General features: G+C 38.4%; 1 protein-coding gene across 4 annotated transcripts in view; it reads right to left on the minus strand.

The window, feature by feature from the left end:
• LOC121951104 (nuclear receptor coactivator 2-like) overlaps nucleotides 1–20578 on the minus strand; it is a 63080-nt gene that overhangs the window by 32097 nt on the left and 10405 nt on the right. For 3 of the 4 annotated variants that reach the window (XM_042497327.1, XM_042497328.1, XM_042497325.1), the window contains exons 2-4: nucleotides 20036–20085; nucleotides 4063–4173; nucleotides 1256–1428 (exon numbers count right to left, since the gene is read on the minus strand). In XM_042497327.1, coding sequence (XP_042353261.1) covers nucleotides 1256–1428; nucleotides 4063–4154 — 265 coding nt within the window. In that variant the 5' untranslated portion in view covers nucleotides 4155–4173; nucleotides 20036–20085. Of the gene's footprint in view, nucleotides 1–1255; nucleotides 1429–4062; nucleotides 4174–16587; nucleotides 16757–20035; nucleotides 20086–20578 lie in introns of those variants that run through there. The other variant, XM_042497326.1, reaches the window with a different exon arrangement.

A 20578-nucleotide genomic window follows, 5' to 3' on the forward strand; every position in this document is an offset into this window, starting at 1 on the left:
GGAGAGGAGAGAGAGAGAGAAGATGGAGATGAGGGATGGAAGTAGGGAGATAGAGAGAGGGGAAATGGAAAGGAACAGACTAATATTATTAAGGATGGAAGAACAATAAACAGATAAGGAGAAAGAGGAGAAAAGAAAAGAAAAGACATGAGGAGAAGAGGAGAGGAAAGGAAAGATTAGAAAAAGGGACCAGGAGAAAGGAAGGGAAAAGAACAAGGTGGGACAGTAAGGGTGTTTGAGTAATGATAAAGGAGAGAGATAAAAGAGACAGAAAGGTGAGGAGATGAAGAGAGAAAGGGGCAGGACAGTAAAGGAAATGAAAGAACAAATCAAGTTGAGGAAGGATAAAAGATGGACAGGCAAAGGAAGGGGAAAAGAAGAAAGAGACTGAAAGAAGATGATTTGTGGAAGGGGAGAGAGGGATTACACAACTAAAGAAGAAAGGAGAGAGAAGAAAAAGACAGAGGGAGGGAAGGTGAAAAAGAAAGGAAGCTGAAGAAAAGAAAACAAATGAAAAGAAAAGTAGGAGATATGGAAACTGAGAGGCAGAGCGGAGGGCAGATCTGCCTGCTTTCCTCCACAGACAGCATCCCTGCCTCATTCTGTTTCACCATCTTAAGTCTGTGTTAACACTCACATACATTTTCTCGTTACATTTCATTTTGCTGACACCTAATTAAACTGCCAGATAGTGACCTGACATATAGGACAAAGCCAGAAGGGATTGCATTTTTGAATTTTGTGAACTTTTCTGGGATCAGCATGTCTCCATTAACTGTTAAAAGCATTACAAAAAGCTCTGGTGGTGCTGTCACAGTCACATGTAGTTTTTTCTAGTTGTCTGGTGGCAATTACTGCAGCGTTCACACGCATTTTTAACAAGGATGACCTGTGAGGAACGCAAAAAAGTAACTACCATATCATCTAATTTGTTGCACAGTTGATGTGATTGCAGTCTATGGCTTGATAAAGTCATTCTTTAATAGTCGACACTACTTTTTCATGTCTGTGGTTGTGAGAACATGAATGAGCTCTTTCACCATGAAATAGCTGTCGAAGAAAAAAACATGTTTACTCGCTTTTTTCCCTTCAAAGTTCAACTTTGGTCTGGCTGATTTGGTAACTTTGCTGTCCGTCACGTGTTTTAATGTATCATGTACACTTACATATGATGCCAAAGCAGACAAAGAATGGAGGGAAAAAAAGTTAATTTTACACCAACAAGAGAACATAGTGAACCGAAGTGCATGCTCACCCTGCTCCTTGATCTGCCTGATCTGCTTCACCGTCTCTTTGAGGATAGCACATTTGTCCGGCTTGACGTTGAGGTCGTCCATGTCGTTGATGTTTGCGAAGATCAACTCTGCCAGCTCCTCGATATACTTGTTTTCCTGCTCCCTGTTCCTCCTCTCAGTGCTCCTCTTCGGACTGCAGGAAGGAAACAAAGACATCAGTAATCCAAAAAAAAAGGTACAGAAAAATAAGTGGAAAAAGAGTATGTAAAATATTGAACATCAAAAATATGAATTTCAAATTTAGTGGTTAAAGAATAACTTCTGTTTTTTTAACCTGGATCCTATTTTCCCAAGGTTTTATATCTAAGTGACTAAAGGTAACTTTTTTTTTTTTTTACATTTTGGTCCAATATTGAGTGAGAGAGCCACTCGAGGAATAATTTCGAGGAATTTATGCTACGTCAATTTACGTCCACAAAAAGTACTTCCTTTTGTTACTGACAGGCTCAGATAATTATTCTAAGTGTCTTACAACAATATGAAAAAGGACCCTACTGAAACAGACATTTTGTTAAAGAGCAAGATCTTTTTGTTTAACCAGAAACAGACTCCATTTAAATAAACAGTCATTTTATCATTGTGAAACACACTTTATTCAGAGTTGAGAGAAATAGTCTTGGTATGTCTTTTCACTTTTCCAACAATAACCAACTTTGGTTTAGAGAAAATAAACTCTTAATGCAGCAAGTTAAATGTGAAAATACTATGTTGGCTTCATACCTGCCAAAAATTACAGTTTATTTAAATGGAGTCTTTTGGCTATTGGTATAACAATATAGGGGCTGTTTCTAGATAAATAAAAAGGATCTTACTCAACTAAATCAGCATATCTTAGTATGAATCTTTTGTTGTCAGACACTTGTAATAATCATCTGAGCCTGTCAGTGGCAAAAACAAGCACTTTTAGTGGACGTACATTGACTGTGTGCATATGCCCAGAGTGGTTACAATGCAGCCTGCATCGCAGCTGTTGGTCGCAGCCATCTTGCCCAATACTGCACCGCTTACAAAAATTGTTATTCCCATTAGTCACTTAGACAACATGGGAAAATTGGGTCCAGAAGTAAACTTTTAAATTAATCATTTTCAGGCTCATTTATACATTGCACAAGCTGAACATTTGCTAATTTACACTTCTTCAAATTTGTGCTAGCATTTAGTTTATTCTATGCCATCATTTGTACAACTGTGGACATTACACGTGCTTTATTCTTATCAAGTTCATTTCGTGCAGTGATTATTTCAAAACACAGCATCCTCACTCTAACATCAAGTTAACTTCCTCATCAAGTCTTCTTCACTCCAACATCCATGTGTCCTCATTACAAACTCAGTGCAGTGCAACTCAGTACATCGGCATAACAACCTTCACACATCCTCTCGGACAGTGAAGCACAATGACTTGTTAGCCCTTATATAAACTGTCGTCTGGAAAAATGCTGTGGCAGCATTTTTTTCCATCGACCTGCGAGAGCCTCGACTCATTTCACCAGCCTCTCTCTCCCCACTTTTACTCTTACTCCCTGAATAAAAATATCTTTTTAAATTTTATTTCGCCTGTTTAGAAAAAGAGCCATAGTAATGTGAGTCATGTATTACAACAATTGAACAGGGACTTTAATGTTTTATGTTTCTGTTTCTTTTCATACTCAAAAAGTGGGACAAAAATCAAAAAAAGGAATCAATAACTCAATTAATTATTGACTGAGGACTGAACTGTTCCTGGTGAGGTTGTGAGGCATCCTGAAGTTATTATAAGATACTGTAAGTATTGTAGTTATTGCAACGATGGCTGTCAGACGATTTTGGGCTGTCAATGAGTGTCTGTCCCCCTTTGCAGTGTGTCCCACCATTGACTCTTGTCAGCTTGTAAACAAAGAGCTAAAGTCAAGAGGCCGTGAAATCAAAACAAATTTGTTAGAAAAAATAAATAAATAAATAAAAAGCTTTTCTTTAGCCATTGAGCTCTTGAGAGCAAAAACATTTCCTGATGGTTTGTGTGTTGTTTACTGGCATACAGTGAATATAGCACATTGTTTTCTCATTGGATTGTGTTGTTTATGTGATAACTTAGTGGTTCCCAACTGGACTGAACATAGGGTCCGTATTTCTCCTTGTTCATTATTTCAAGGCCCACACATAAGATAAATTATCCCATATTCAATTTCATTGCACAAAATTTAGAGAAGATGTGGGCTGCAAACACAATGAAATACACCACACTGCAATTAAAACTCAGATAATGCATATAACTGGAAACAAAAAAAATGTTTAGAATTAGAATAGTAGATATATATATATGTAATAGTAATAGTAATAATAGAATAATAATAGTTGCTGTGCTGGAAAAACAGGCTGGTGTTATAAATGATGAGGAGTTTAGCAGAGCAATGAAGAGTCTGCATTTTAAAATTAAGGTGTTTTTTGTTTTTTTTTCCAAACTTGACACATTGACAAGTCAGTTCCATTCAGAGTGGACCTGCGACCCACCAGCTGGGAATCACTGTGCTAACCAGCTACCATAATATCGGTCTACCAACTACCATAATATTGGTCTTGTAGTTTCCCTTTCTGAATGAAAATTACAGGCGACTTTGTGCTTGTGTGTTCATCTCCTCTCATGCAGAACGTACGTGCAACGCGAGAGTCAGCTTTCTTTACTAGCTCTTGGATGTTGGTTTGTTGTGTCTGGGCATTTAGAGTAAGGATTCAGTGGTGTCATAGTCAAGATGTATTGAGACTGGGGACTAAGGAGAAAAGTCTTTACCTGGGTCCCAGGAGGTCTGCCTGACAGTCCTTCCTCTTCAGAGACTCTCCCCCTCTGGGGGGCTCTGGGGTGTTCCCGCCCCCACTACTCATCTTTACCAAATATCAGCACCTTGAGAGAGAAAAGAGGAGAAAATGAAAGAGGGTCAGTCAGAACTATTTAAAAAAAAGGAAAAAGTAAAGATGTTCATAATGGTTGATGATTTTTGCTGTTAGCAATTGTTCAAAAACATCAAATACAATGCCATGTTGAAACAACCACCTTTAAAGTTATCACACTGCAACAATATTTACTGTTTGTAGACATGTTTGAACAATGCAAACCCAGATCAGTTACCGGATGTGCCTGACACAATGTTTAGACACTAACGGCTACAGTATGAAGCCAAGAAACTACCACAATACTCTCAGTTCTTAGGCAGTTCACACTGATTGCTCACACATTCAAAGAGACATTTAAATGGTTGCTTATTAAACTTATCTAAATTTGCCATTTTTTTGATATGCAAAATAGTAGAGCCTGTGCCATTATGAGGATGTATTCTTTTTTTTAGATGCACTAATAACTTGCAGCACAAGTGCAACCGAGCATTGTGGAAATTAAAAACCTCGCCTGTGACACTGTAAAGTGCCCTTCACTCTACTCTTCACAGCATTAATAACCACAGATTATTAGACAGATATGAAATTAATGTGCCGGAGATGTACACAACCTGTTTGAATGCTGCATGATCAAACAAGGAGTGTGCTAATGACTCATGAAAACAATGCATCATTGTGATGTGCCTGCAGGCAATATGTGGGAGGCCCAGTGGGAATACAGTAGGTGTCAATAATTACTTCAGTTAGAATTATAGACTTTCACATTGTTCTCACAGGAACATTTCTGCCAATTATGTTGATGGCTTTTAATAGAAGTCATATTGTGGACAGCCAAATTTTCTATATAATGTTTCTGTGCTAAAAGCATTGCACAAGAATAGAAAGACAGAAAGTATAGGTAGGTGGAGAAAAAAAAAAATTAAACACACACTGGCAGGGAAAAGTTGCACCATATGGTCACCTCATGCTGACTGACTTCTACCAAACAGTGATGACAAAACTCATCTTGTTGGCCAGACACCAATTCACACTGTGCTCATGTTTGTGGGATTGGGGAGCTCACTTTGACAATATCTACCATTCTCATTTTTAGCTATGATGGCAGACAGAAGATCAAAAGCACTGAATGGACTTGTAACAACTTTTATGGGTAACATACCACAGCTGTGAAAGATTTTGAAACTATCTTGTGAATTTTGAAGTGCGTATACAAGGGGTTTCCCAACACATTCTCCATCCCAACTCATCACATATTACCACATGTTCAGTGGACTTTTGACATCTTAATGTGACACACTACGTATCCTGGGTGTGCCTGTTGTGGACGTTCTGGGAGGCTGTGTCAATTTACGCATGTGAAATGCATTGTGTCTTTTTACAATGCATTTTCAAAATAAAAGTACAACATTGATTTAACACCTCATATCTACATTTATTTCTTCATGCAACAAATGAACATGGTTAGGTTTAGGCAACAAATGTATGTGGTCAGGTTTAGAAAAATACATCATGGTTTGGCTTTACATTCATACAGGAAGCGAACATCGGCCTCCCAGTTTAAAGTCCAGTGTTTGATGGACCATCCAACACACCTGCCACCCACTCTGGATGGAGCTTCTTAAGTTATGTTGAGATGGCTTTTTTTTTTCCATCAGTGTCTGATGCAAGAGTCACAGACCAAGCAGCTGTATATGATGACTTTAAAATGCAACCAGGCTGTTTTTTCCTGTATTGTCTACTTTTTTTAATGGATGTATTCCTGACAGGGTTTTACCTTTCTCTGTCTTTAATGATTTTGGGGACATTATGACTGGTGGCGTTGCAGTTATGTGGTAGAGCCCCCGATTTCTCTTGGACTCAGTAGTCCAATGTGATTGAAATTAACACTAGCAGTTACTTGTGGTCTAATTAACTCAATAAGTGGTGATATCAATAACTGTAGCACTCAGTTATGGTTAGGGTTTAAACACATGGTTTAAAAGGATACTGGGTTTCAGTCTTTCAAAAAGTTTCATTTTTTGTTATCTTGTTCTTCTGATATGACTTAAACTTGATGATTTTCCAAATGAAGGTGGTTATTAAACAGAGGTTTAGGAGTCAAAAAAGAGCAAACGGACAGATGATGTTCTAACTAATTGAAACAAAATGTGACAAATCTTTTCTTATGCACACAATCAGGTAGAGTCTAGCAGTTACTAGCAAGAGAGAGGCAGTGTCTATCAGGGTGGTAGGCCTTTAAGGCCCTTCAACAGGCCAACACATCACCTGACTGTTATATAACAGCCGGTCTGTGGGGCTAACACTGAGCAGATGAAGGCAGGAAAGAGGGATAAGAGAGAGAGAAAACAACAGATAGGGAGAGAGAGAAGAAACATGAGAGGGAAAGAGAGAAGGAAAGACAGTGAAAAAGGGGAATCAACAGGAAATATATAGAGAAAGTGCAGCATAATGGATGATAGGATAAGGATCAAACGGCTGAACAATGGGTGAAGTGGCGTGTATAAACAGACATCGAGTCGACAAGAGCAAATGTTGTAAAATAAGACAAGTGGGTGTTGATGGGGGGTAGATAGAGGGAGGAGTATCAGGAGAGGGGCATCTGTTGCTCTGAATAATCAGGCCTGAGGAGGGAGGAGGAGAATATGGCCTAATTACAACAGGGGGGAGGGGAGGAGAGGAGAGGAGAGGAGAGGAGAGAGAGAGAGGAGAGGAGAGGAGAGAAATGGCTCCAGAGGTAGCAATGTCTGACTTGCGGTCAGTCAGTTGATCGCTTTGTCCATGTCCTTAGTTCAGAGTGAAATATCTTGACAGTTACTGGACAGATTGCCATAAAAATCTGACTTGGTATTCGAGGTTTTGAAAAAAACAAATTCTAACAACTTTGGTGATTTTCTGACTTTCTTCTATTGCTGCCAGCAACTCTACACTATCACTATTTCAAGGAAATATCTCAACATGTACTGAATGGATAAAAATAATATTTTGTACAGATATTCATGGTTTACAGTTGATGTATTGTAATGACTTTAGTGGTCCTCTGACTTTCCACTATCTACAACAATTAGACGGATTCCAATGAATTTGAATAACTTTAATGCCATCATCAGGGAATATTTTTTCCAATCAAATGGCATTCCCATTAGCCTCAGCTGTACTTTGTGTTTGCATTACTTTGTGCGTGCTTATAAGGCCCCCAGAAAGTGTGCCAGGCTTTGAGGCCAATCTGTAGTGGCCAAACAGTGGAATTACAACTCCCAAGTTGGTCGTGTTATGCCATTGCACCCAAAAAGACTTGTTCCCAAAGACTTACATTGAGAAGGAGACATCTGTAAATCAGTAAATACTTTTTTAGTGCTACAACCATGAAATGACTAATTTCACTATCAGAATTTCATCTGTTTGGTCCAATAACATTTTGAAAGTCTAGAGGAGCCGCAAGATTAAATCATTTTATTTCCATTCAAGTGGAGGTAAAACTGGAGGTAGCTGGCTAGGCTGGGGGAAGTCTCGAGTGCACTTGCTCTATTATAATGATGCCGAAGCAGTGACAATCATCCAGGAAAATTTATATGCAGGAGTTGAACCTTTTTGGCTTCATGCTGCAATGAATTTATGATTCCAACACTGCACCCAGGTCACTTTATACATCAATCATAATGATGAGCAAATTTCCTTGTGCTAGCATGCTAAGCTATGATGGTGAACATGGTAAACATCGACAGAGCATATTGCTGTGAGCATGTGTAGGATTTAGTTTGATAACAGTCTCACAGAGCTGCTAGCAAGGCTGTAAAATGTGCATGAAGAAACATTTCACTTTTATGCACAAGTTGCAAAGGTACTGCAGATGCAAAGAAAAACAAAACGAAAATTAGAATTTGCCACAAACACTTCCATAATATGCATGCAGGGGTTCAATGGTAAGTCATAGTCTGTGACTGAGTGTGCAACAGCAAACATTTTACAGTGTGCAAATGACTGAACTGAAATGAGATCACTGATTCACATGTGGAGGAGAGCAGCTCTGCACAGTCAGTCATAACTTGTCATGGTGGGAAAAATTAACGAGATGTAGAACAAACCTCCCAACAGACCATTCTATCTATATGCTCCCTATGATTCGCACACTTTTATGGTCACAGATATATGATTAAGACACTGCTTCCATTCCTAACTGCATGATCATGACCTCTATGTGCTCTTCAACTGGTCAGAGAAACTGGCTTTCTGCAGTTGCATGCTTTATTTACTGAGGAACAAAGTGTCAAGGAAACCATACAGTAAAATGCTAATCAGGCATGTACCAAAGCACTCATGTGAGTATCTTTTTATTGAATAGTCTTGTAATATACATTATTTTAATAAAGAGTCTTAGAAAAGTTCATGATCTTGTTTTGATCTTGCCAAACTAAACCGTTCATTCTTTGAATTATGCTAAAAAACTCTAGATACAAACTATATGAACTTGTTTGTGTCTACTCTTTATGCCACTATGGGCACACATAAACAAAAAAGTGGAATGGAAGTTTGATAACATTCTCACTTCTAACAGTGAAATAAGGAACTAATAAATATGCTCAATGTAAGCTAATAAGTTAGACCTGCCTTTAATCATTGAGGAAATTTTAATAAATGCTGTTGCCAGTGTTTCCATCTGGTTATGGAAACACTGGCTAATCTCACCATTCAATATACCTTAAAGCTGCACATTAAAAAGGCACCAGTGAGTTTAATTTGTAGAAAAAAAGGATTCTTCCTAAAACATCAAAGATAGTTGATAAACACTAAGAAACACTGAACACAAAGTCAAACATTTTAAAACTCAAAGTCCTGTCATCGCTCTTGGCAAACAGCAGGTTATTATTGGTTATATGAGGTGACATCATGTTGACTGGAGAACATCATCACATCATCATCATCATCATCATCATCATCATCATCATCACCACCATGATCCCACCTGGGGCTCAGAAGTTGATGAAAGCCTGGCTAAAAGAAAGGTGCACAAACACACGCACACACAAAAATAAATTCACCGAACTCACACTCATTTAAACATTTCAATCAATGTCTGAGTAGATCCACATGTGCTCTCAAACACACATATGCAGAGACACACACAAACGCACAATGAATTAACACTAATGTAGCCTGCGACAAAAGCCTTTGCCCTGTTCAGCCCGGTACTAATGCAATCAGAGGAGCCAAGAGCCTCACAAAGTGAAGCCATTTAAAAACAATTTGAGCTGGAGAGAAGAGACGAGGCCAGAGGGTCAAACCAGCCATTAAGGAATTACAGCTGAGGATCGATCACAGCTTGCTTAAGTGGACTCTGTTTCCAAGAGAAACCACCGCTCTTCAGCTTCTTTGTTTTGGGTTCCTGAAAAACCACTAGTGACAGGGTGAGGCTTTCACAGGTGTTTTTTTACTCTGTTTGCTTGTTAGAGTCGCCCTGTGAAGCATTTTCACATGAAAATACATTAATAATAATAATTTTAAAGTGGAGAAAAAGATGCTGGAAACACAAGTGTTAATTATGAGAAACACTACCACTGATTCTCATTTCTTCTCATTTCTATATAGTAGTCATATTTATATTATTATATTTTATATTATATATATATATATTATATTTTATATTATATTTGATAATGAGACACTGAAAATAAAAAAAAAACATTTGAATTACCAAAAAATATTCTTTGATTAATAAAATGAGCTATCTGAAAAACACAACATATTTAAAAGACTCCTATTCAGTCATTGTGTTTTATCCTCACAGCTGCAGGCATTATTCGGGGCAGTGGCTCCCACATGGGTTTGGATCATTTACTTAACCACAGACGGTCTTTCTGGTCTGTTCACCTTTTGAGGAATATCTCTTAAAATCTACTTCCTGGTTTGTTACAGGTGACAGGGAGCAGGCAGGTGTCACATTACAGCCAGATGGAGGTCAGATGGAAAGACAGAGATAAATATAAAGTCGTCAACATATTTAGAAGTAATTATAAATAGCTGTTGAAATAATAATAAAATAGCACATAAATGCAGTAAAGCTAAAAAAAAATTACAAAAAGCGGTGTACAATAGAAAATGGCTGGAAAGCCAAATAAATGGTTGGGAAGATGTGATAATCGGCATTAGCATGAGAGCCCTAATCTGACAAAATGATAGTTGTCATGGAAGTAAAGCACACTATGGGTTGTTATTACAGTAATGAGTCATCCTTAGAGCTTAGCTTGCAGAATAATTGAGCATGTTAGAGGAAAAAAAAAAGGCACTGACCACACTGTCTTATGTAATGACTGAAAGCACAACATTAAAGCTAATGTGTTTTTGCAGGGATAGTGAAAAACTTTTCTCTGAATACTTAAAGTAATAGCACCTTTTGTGGTCCCATTTTGCTTTATGCACATTAAATATTAAATGTCAAAGTTGAAAGGTCGATCATTTGCTGTTTCTACTCTGTTACATTCAATCCAAAAAAATCACAACAATTTTGTGACGGTTAGTAATCACACAGTCAACCAAGGTGACCACCGCCCAGCTGCGTTATGGCTGTTGGGATAAAACAGGCGTTCCAAGCTTCGGGGTCAGCAATTTATCATACACTCAGCCTAGGGGCTCGACCGACACAGCACAGAATTAGGTTTATTGTTTCAGACTAGTCTTTTTAATTTTTTGGGGGGGGCAAATTACTAGAACTCTAAAAAAATATTTGTAATCACAAGAATAAGACACTTGTTGGAAATCTCTCTATATACTGTAAACTGGGTCACAAGTAGCCAGAAAGCTTTTAGGGGTCACAAGCCAAAAGCTAATACCAAGACTAATACCAAGAGCTTTCTCAGTTTCCATATGGAAAAATGTTTTACTACGTCAAAGAGACACTTTGCAGATTTTCAACCAGTTTTAGTGTGATTAGTATGTGTAAATGAACTGTGGTTAACTTCCCCCCATCACACCAGTGCCTGGATCTTCCTGCTAATCTCTGAGCTCGTCCGAAACACATCATCTGGCATTAATTTCGCTGGTGCGCGGGCTGTTGCACAAAACAAGCACAATAGGTTGTACTTTGCATTTTCATATGCCTGCCACCAGGAACACAAGTAGTGTAGAAGTGGATCAAGAGAGAGCCCTCTCTCTCGCTCTCTCTCAAATTTAGACCAAACACAGAACTGTCAAACTAGGCAGTGCTGATCAAATATAAACCAACATTCTGTTACTGTCTACTGTTGTAAAAGGCCAAAACAGTAAAACAAAGCCATGCTGATCAAATATGAAACAAGATTCTGTTACTGTATTGCCAATTTCTGCAAGCTTGCATTTTGTCAACCACCAGCCAGAGCATTTATTGGTGCAGTGGGATGCAGTGCATTCTGGTAGTTGTAGGTTAAAAGCACATCCTTTTTTCTCAGTTTCTTCTGGTCGTGTAGCACCAATAAGTATTTGCGTATTTCTACTGCATGAACAACCAATTTTCACAAGAAGACCATCTTTCAGCTCCTTTAATAGAAAACGCTGGACTAGATCTATAAAACAGGGATCATGTTTAGCACTTGGAGTATGTAAACATGACAGTGGTGACTAAGAGGTGAGACCCTCCTGTCTTTGGTGTCTAAGCTTCTGTCAAGGCTGCAGTCTAAGCCAGCAAACCCTCCCATCACACACAAACATAAAGTAGATTTAATACCCTGCTGTGGCTGGATTAAGTACACTGGCTTCTCCCACACTGTGAGGCCTGCATCACATGCACAGAGTGTATGAGTGTGTGTTGTGTGTGTGTGTGTGTGTGTGTGTATGTGTGTATGTGTGTGTGTGTGTGTGTGTGTGTGTGGGGCCATCTTTGTGCGTCGGTGTGTCAACGTCACATATACGTCCAGTCTCTTTATGTACATCTCTGCTGTTTGGTGCCATAGTGATGCTGCTCCAAGCTGGTGCTTTAAGGTCGGTGGCTTACTGCCTTTTGCCAGGGACGAGCATTTTGTTCTAGCTTTAAATCTGTGGGTTTAATATCAGAATCACCAACATCAATTCTATGTCAAGGTAACTACAACTTTAAACAAAAGTACTACTGGTTCAATAAAGAGTACTGTCCTGAAACAAATATATTAAAATAAAACAGGGTGAGAAACTTGTCCTGCTGCTTCTATTGACACCCCTAAGGCTCCTTACAGCTGACTCAGCTAATATGCACAAACCGTAAATACAAATTTTAACTAACTGTAACTCTGTACTAAACCTTAATAAATTGTTACAACAAAAAAAAAAAGTTTATCTATGATTAGCTATTTCATTGCCTAATATGGCTAACATAAATACGGATATGCTGGATATAGACAATTTTTTTTTGTTTTTGTTTTTTTTGTTTTGTTTTTTTTTTTCCAAATACTGGTGCCGAAATGATAATGAAGTGGCAGTCGACAACACAGATTATAATTTTATACATATGACAAAGTATAGATAAACTATTTCCAGGTATATAAAACAGCATAGTATAACAAAAACACAACAATCCTTATTTTTAGGTAGTCACAGACAGATGAAAACAAAGTTATAAATATTAATAATATATTTTTCCAATAGATGCATAGACACATTGTACCTTTTAGATCAAGTCACCAAAAATACTGAATTTTTGTTTGCTAGAGTTGGCCCCATTTACTGGACAGCAGACACATCAGAATGGTTTTGAAGTTTTACAATAATTCACATATTGGGCAGTTAGTGTTGTTCACAGCCAACTCAAAAAAATAATGCATTTTATTTGGGGAGCATGAATGCCTCTGATGAAATATTTGGACATGTTTTCATTTGTTATCTGTACCTCTGAGATGTGAGTGCTGATATGTGTAAAATGTCAATGTATTTTTGTCAATGTCTGGATGGATGGCCTATGGCTGTTTTCCTGTTTTTGTGTATGTTACATGTTATATCTGTCTTCTTAATATGTGAAAAGTTAATAAAGTTTATTGCTGTCGTCTGTGTTGGTGGTAACACACACACATATATATATATTCTATTCTATTCTATTCTATTCTATTCTTAAATTGTTTATATATATACACACACACACATATATTAAAAAATCTTCTCAATAACCCAGGTAAGTTGTTTTTTTTTTTTTAAGTTGCAACATTGATCCTCTGTCTGTGAAAATGTGTTTACACATTGAACTGATACTCATTGCCATAGCCGAACACAGACAAATTTCATTATACGTTTGAAATGGGGAGTTTTTGTCCAGTGATCAGCCAAATTATGTCTTGAATCTAATGCTCTGTCTTCATGACAACAAAGCAGTCGCCCTCTTTAGCCACCAGGCAGTCTGCTTCTTTTTTAATGAATTGCTGTCAAAGTTTCCAAAGACTCCTGACACTGGTGTGCTGTATGGAAAGCAAACGCCTTTCTGTGTGTCCTGTGAAATGAGTCGCCGTAAAATTCAGGCTGTACACATTGACCCACTTCAACCAGTTCCCTTTATTGGCTAACCAGCCACCCCCACCCTACGCATCCTTGTCTCAATGAAGACAGAGAAAATGGTAATTGAATAATCGCACATGTAAAAGTTTTTACAATTCACATGAGGGCTGTTAAGTTTAAAATGCCTACTTTTCTTTATTTTTTATTTCTAAATGATCAAGATTGCTAGCATTAGCTAAAGCAACAGAAAAATGCTATCATCATAAAATTCAGTAGTCATGATCGATATATTGTGGACGATGATTGTAATTGGATATTTGTATCCAACTGTTTAATTAGCCCTAAACATTTACGCATAATTCCCTTTGAAAATAATGTAAGAGAACAAGAAGAGCAGCACAAAGAGAATCTCACACTGCATCATCAGCTGTTTGACTGAAAGCTCATCTCTGATGCTCTCAAGTGCAGCGCAGGATCACCAGAACAATGATCTTTGCATCAAAGATGGGAACAGAAAATACTATGACTTTAAAATAAAATGTTTGTATGTAGGCGGCTCAGCCTGCAGCTGATCATTACTCTGCATGTGCAGCTTCATGTAACGTGAGAGCCCCATCGATTATAGACCCCAATCAATAACATTGAACAGGCTTGCCCAGATGCGAACTCAATTGTGAGTGCACTCGGCGCGCGCGCGCTCTCTCTCTCTCTCACACACACTCACACACACTCTCACACACACACACACAGGAAGAGAAACACATCCCTAATACTCTTCCACATGACAAACACAACCCTAATGAAGTTTCCCATGTGCACCACTTTGCACAAGTAACACTAGCGCTCATGCTCGCTCTCTCACTCACACACACAAAATGCATGCACTGCAAAGTTGTCAAGTAAAAAATGAAGGTACACTATATCCTGATACAACATGTACAAAACCACTGAACCGCATATAGTGCAGGAAAAACAGTATAACTATTTGTGTTTGAATTTGGACCAGTGGTTACACTCTGGACTCTTGAACGTGTATAATTCTCCAACGTGCATGCGTGTATCTGTCAGACTGTCAGAGTGAAACCTGCGCTGACAGAGAGAGGGGGGCTTTGTTTATCATCCGTGACTCTCACTGGTCATGCTCTGTGTAGCGGCAGAGGTGTTGTGCTACATACAACATTCACCAGTGGCTAAATCTCAACACTAACTCCTGAGTATGAATGTTAAATCTTCTCTGCTCAAGTTTGAAATCATGCTCATCAGATAAAGCACAGATTCATATGAAGTACAATCACTTTTAAGGAGTTTAAATGTAGGGTTTTAACCATTTTTTAGAATTGGAGTGTAACGATACATTAAACTTACAAATCGGCTGATTGGCATAAAAGTTTGACTGAAAATGAATGATAGATGACAATTCTTTCATCAAAATTAGATGTCCCTCTTAACACAAGAGGCCAACATGTAACATTATGTGCACTCATATTGCAAATTAAATTTCCCTGCTTATAATAAATGATATCAAGTCCTGTAATGTACTGACAAGTTAAAGATCAATACAGCTTAGACTCAACTGATGGGAGGTACATTAACTGATATGACAAGTCGAACAGCTAAGAGAGAATGCAACACAAAATGAAAGCAAAAACACTGGTGGAGTTTCACACTGTTCTACTGGCCCCAGGGTCAAACTCCACCTTCAACTCACTGATCGACTTATCTGCAGCCGCTGCTGCTAGTGTCAGTGTGAAAATTAGCATACAGTCACAGCTGAGTGACTTCATGAAACTCTCATTTCTCCACTGCGAACATCAAAGATTTTATTACAGTATGTTTGGAGGAAAGTGTCTGTAACAAACAATTTAGATCTTCCCTTTTTTTTGGAGATACTGAGCAGCAGTGTAAAGTTATAATTTGGTCAGCTACCAGCACAGGCTGTTATAATTATTTAAAGGCACCAAGGTATTGGTTTGTTCTTGCACTGTGTCTTGTTTTGGAATGCCATCCTCATTTGAAAATAAGCAAAACATTCACTTTCATATAATGTATTATCCTGTGTAAATACTCTTGTAAGCAAACAGTAATTAACACACAACTAACGCCTTGCACATATATGCAGTCAAAAAACTTCTCCTATTTCATATTTTTTCTAAACTGTGAACTCATCGTGATAAAACTCTGCATTCACCAAATGGCTTTTTAAAACTGTGCATAACGTTGCCGGATGACTTCAGATTTCTCTTCCCATACTGTGAACCTGCTGCTTTCCGAATGAGTGCTAACAACAGTTGTTATTGAAGCAAACTGAACAAACAGTTGGCTGGTTAGACCTCAGGTGACAGAGCAGCTATAGGCCTGCTGACTGTGCACTCTTCCAGTGCATGTGCGTGTGTGTGTGTGTGTGTGTGTGTGTGTGTGTGTGGGAGTGAGACCAGTCATTCATAACCACTCCCCATCAACACACACACACAAAGACACACCGTGTCAAAACCACAATAATACATGACAGCTCAAAGTCTAAGTCTGACTAAGACATACTGTGAGCATCAAACTCATCTCTGTAACAAATATACAAAATGATAATATTACAATTACAAGTTAATGTGTCATTCTACAAATTATAACTAAGATGTTTATTGTAAGCGTATAATAGGAAATATTGAAATGAAACAAACATGCAATTTTTAACTAATAATAATCATAAATGTAATCCTCCAAAAATAAACAAAACAGTAACGTAACTATCTCCAATCAAAACAAATTGGTGGACCCTTTCATCACTTCCATGTTGACTGACAGGTGCTTTAACAACTAAATCTAACTTATTAATGTTTGGCAAATGTTTGTACCTATCAGTTTTGTTAGTGAACACAGGAATACTATGTATAAATATTCATCTACAAACTCACTTAAACACAACAGCAATGAATGTCAAAACCTTACAGAATGTCCCTTAAAATCTTATATTTTAAAGTAGAATAATAGTCTGATAATCACTTACCTTCCTTGGTTAAACCAGTCCATAACAAGTCCAGAGCCGGCTGATTATCCCATGCCGGCCAGGCAGACGCACTATTTTTTTTTTCACACCATACACACAGTCAACACTGCACCTCACAACACGTACCACACAAACTCGTTTTGTATTTCCACTCTTTTCTCTGCGAGTCTACCTTTGTATGTGTGTGTCATCTGCGCCTAATGACAGCTGACAAACTACATGCCACAAATCCTCTCTCTCTCTCTCTCCCTCTCTCTGTGTCCCCTCCCCCCATCATGTAGACACTCACACATACTCCTCCCTGTCTCCTCCCACAACACACACACACACACACACACACACACACACACACACACACACGCATATGCGCACTCCTCCCTCCTATTAGCCAATGTGCAGGAAAAAACTCCCTCTAGATACTGAATGATTTACATGATCTGCTGTCCTTAAATGATGGACTCGCATTACACTGTAGCAGTGTTACTTCATGTCAGTTTTACACAGATGTTACTGACTACACTCTAACTTGTGTTGCAGGTATACAAAAATACTGAGGCTGTAAGTAAGCTGTAGTAAGTTAAATCTTTCGAAAATGTATTTTCAGTGTTAACATTTTTTAAGCACTTAAATTGCTCGTACTGTGACATTTAAAGAATTGAAATTCTGCTTGTTTTGTAGTCGAGACATGACAGTCACACATTATACTCAGTGTTATGCGGTATTAGCTCTGTGCGATATTGACGAAAGAAATACGTCAATGGTAATGACTAATTTGTGCCTAATTCTAGGATATAGTAACAACATACACTATATAGCAAAAACCATAAGGACACCTGAGCATTTTACCTATATGTGATTGTGGTACTAATCTGCTGACGCAACAGTTTCCACTTTTATTTGAGGCTTTCCACAAAATTTTGGATCCTGGTTTCAGGAGCCTCTTTTACACTGCCTCTTTAATGCAGGAATTTCACGTTATTTTGCTGCCTCACTTAGCCATAAATAAGTACAACTTCAGAATATAGGGACACAGTTCTGTTTCCTTTAGGCAGTCAACAGAGGTAGTAACAATTTGTAAACGGTACAGCTGGCAAGACGGGGTCATGGGTGGCACAGGTGTGATGTTTTGACAATGTTTTATGGATGCAACCCACCAGGGGAGATTATACTAGTTTAAAAAGTGTCTGCAAATTGGGAAAACAATGAAGTCAGGGAGCTCCTATTGTTATCGTTTATAAAATGCTGCCGACACATATGTTATAAACCAAACTAGACACAGACACTGTTATGATACATGTCACATTTGTCATGTTTCTTGATTCTGCGATGCCGGCATGCTATCTGAAATCACACAATATCGATGTCATTTGGTTCTGTGTGAAACTGCAAAACTGGCATAAAGAAGGGACTTTATAGTGCTCTATAGTGCAATCTCTGTGTAAAAAGGGGGTAGGGATTTGCTCAACTTCCTGTTCCAGTTCATCCCATGAGGATGGAATTGAGGTAAAGGCTCAATGTCTTTCACACCAAAAAGAAAAAAATATTTTTTTCATGATCCTTTGTGCACTGGGGTATTGTCATGTCTTTCCAAATATATGTACCATTAAGATTTTCCTTTAGGGCTCAAGCCTGAACCATGAAAATTAACCTTTGACCTAACACGAGCGTGTCCACGTACTTTTAGTGGCCATATCATGTATTAACACTCTCACCTTGTCTGCACATACTGCACAGTGAAAGCAGCAGATTACCACATTAACAGCAGGAGCTCCCTTTATCTCTTGCCTTGTTTCATTCTGCAATGTTATATTGAATAAGGAAATAATGCGTTTGTAAAGCACTGTCACCACCAGAAAACCATTGTTTGTTCAAGACCACAAACTTTCAAAATGAAAGCAAATGAAAATATATGAGAAACCGTAAAGCCAATCAGTAACAGAGAAAGAAAAAGAGAGAGTGAGAAAGGTTGTTACTTTACATCCAGCTCTCGCATAATAAGCCTTGTCCTTGTTTGGATAATAAGCCTCACACTAAGTGAGATGACAGAAAGCACAAGTGAAAATGAGAGACAGAGAGAAAAAGACACACACACACACACACACACACACACACACACACACACACACACAAGGGTAATTTTAAAAATGACAAAAGCTATAAGAGCTGGTGGAAGCAGCTGTGCTTCACAAGCCACACACAAACAGAGCTAGCAAATTAGCACAAATAGCTCTCAGTAGAGCATACAAACACACAAAATTAGTCAGGTTTACTGCCTCACTTAAACACACACACGTGTGCGCGCACGCACGCACTCACACACGCACACACGCACGCATCCACACACACACACACACACACACACACACACACACGCACACACACACGCACGCACACACACACACACACACACACACACACACCTTCCCCATCTGTCACTTTCCTTGATGTCATGCCAGGATGTCCCTGTTTGCTTTTTGAGCTTGTTGCAACTACAGCCAACCAGTTTTAAAGCTCTACTGTATAAACTCTTTCAGGGGTTCTCGACCTTTGATCCAACTGTGTCAAGTCAGGTCAATTTTACATATAGCTCGATATCACTAATAACAGATTTACCTCAAGTGGCTTTCTGTGGTCAAATTTCTCATAATCCCACCTCCTCTTACTCTGATTATTATATTCTTCATAGCTATCATCAAACAGGTTGATGAGCCTTGTGGTGCTGTGTAGTAAAACATTGCATTTTTGAATATGCTATCACCTGCAATATATATACTTTTCTTTCAGAAAAATATGAAGGGAGCTCTGACCAAATTCTACAGAAATGACGATGATGTTTTTCAAACCCATGAATAAATATTGGTTTACATTTTAAACTAGAATTACCAACTTGCGGTTGTATGTCTCCGTTAGCCATTCAAGTTGCACTCTCCGTTAGCTATTCAAGTTACACAGTTTACATCCATTTATTTCCAGACTCATATGTAGCCATGAGAGTATTGCTTCAAATATGGATGTTGTTGCAAAGATGCTACATATAATTTAGATGCTTCACACACATCTTCCCCCTAGCAGCACAGAAGCTCTTGTTATGGCCAAAAACGTGTTTTTTGAGGTCACAGTGACCTTTGAACACCAAATTGTTATTGGCTCATCCTTCAGTCAAAGTGTTCATAAGATATTGCATGTATGAGAGTGAAACAGATGCAAGGTCACAATGATATAGACCTTTGACCACCAAAACCTACTCGGTTCATGCTTAAGTCCAACCAGATGTTTGTGCCAAAGAAATTCCCTCAAGGGGTTCTGGAGTTATTGCATTCACGAGAATGGCACAGACGGTCAGACAAGCGGAAAACATAATGCATGATCATGAATCTGATCATGATATATTAAAGTAAAGAAAGAATGTATCAAACAGACATAATCATGATTAAATGAACTCACTCACCTCATACATCAAAGCATCCTGGGCAAACGTTCATCATCATTCAGTCCACTCTGTAACACAGAACAATAATGATCATTATGACAAAAGAGTTATACAAGGTTTTGTTTTTGCACTTATAAAAACATTGGAGGACTAGTGAGAGAAATATTCTATAAAGAACGGTCAAAATGAGTGCAGAAAAGGCTGAAATATCCAAACTTTTCATCCCTATCGTGGGTCAAGCTCTAACAACACTATAAAATAAACATTTCATTATGCAGCTCAATAGATGGTCATCGTCAAAAGATGTAAATGTGAATTTTGTAGTGCAAGATTTCTGTTAAAACTGTTAACTCTTAACGCCCAAGCTCACTGTCATCACGGGGGTTATTTTCTCACAAACTGTTTTTCACAATAGCAGTTAACTCACTTTGATGCGTAAAATTGTGGGCTTGTTGGATGAATAATGTTCAGTTTCCAGGGTTGAGGGAGATGCATCACCGCACCACAGGAGTCAATCCGTCATCACGGACAACTACAGCCACACCCAGGATCAAGTGTATG

Source organism: Plectropomus leopardus, chromosome 12, assembly GCF_008729295.1.
Source record: "Plectropomus leopardus isolate mb chromosome 12, YSFRI_Pleo_2.0, whole genome shotgun sequence".
Taxonomy (NCBI): Eukaryota; Metazoa; Chordata; class Actinopteri; order Perciformes; family Serranidae; genus Plectropomus; species Plectropomus leopardus.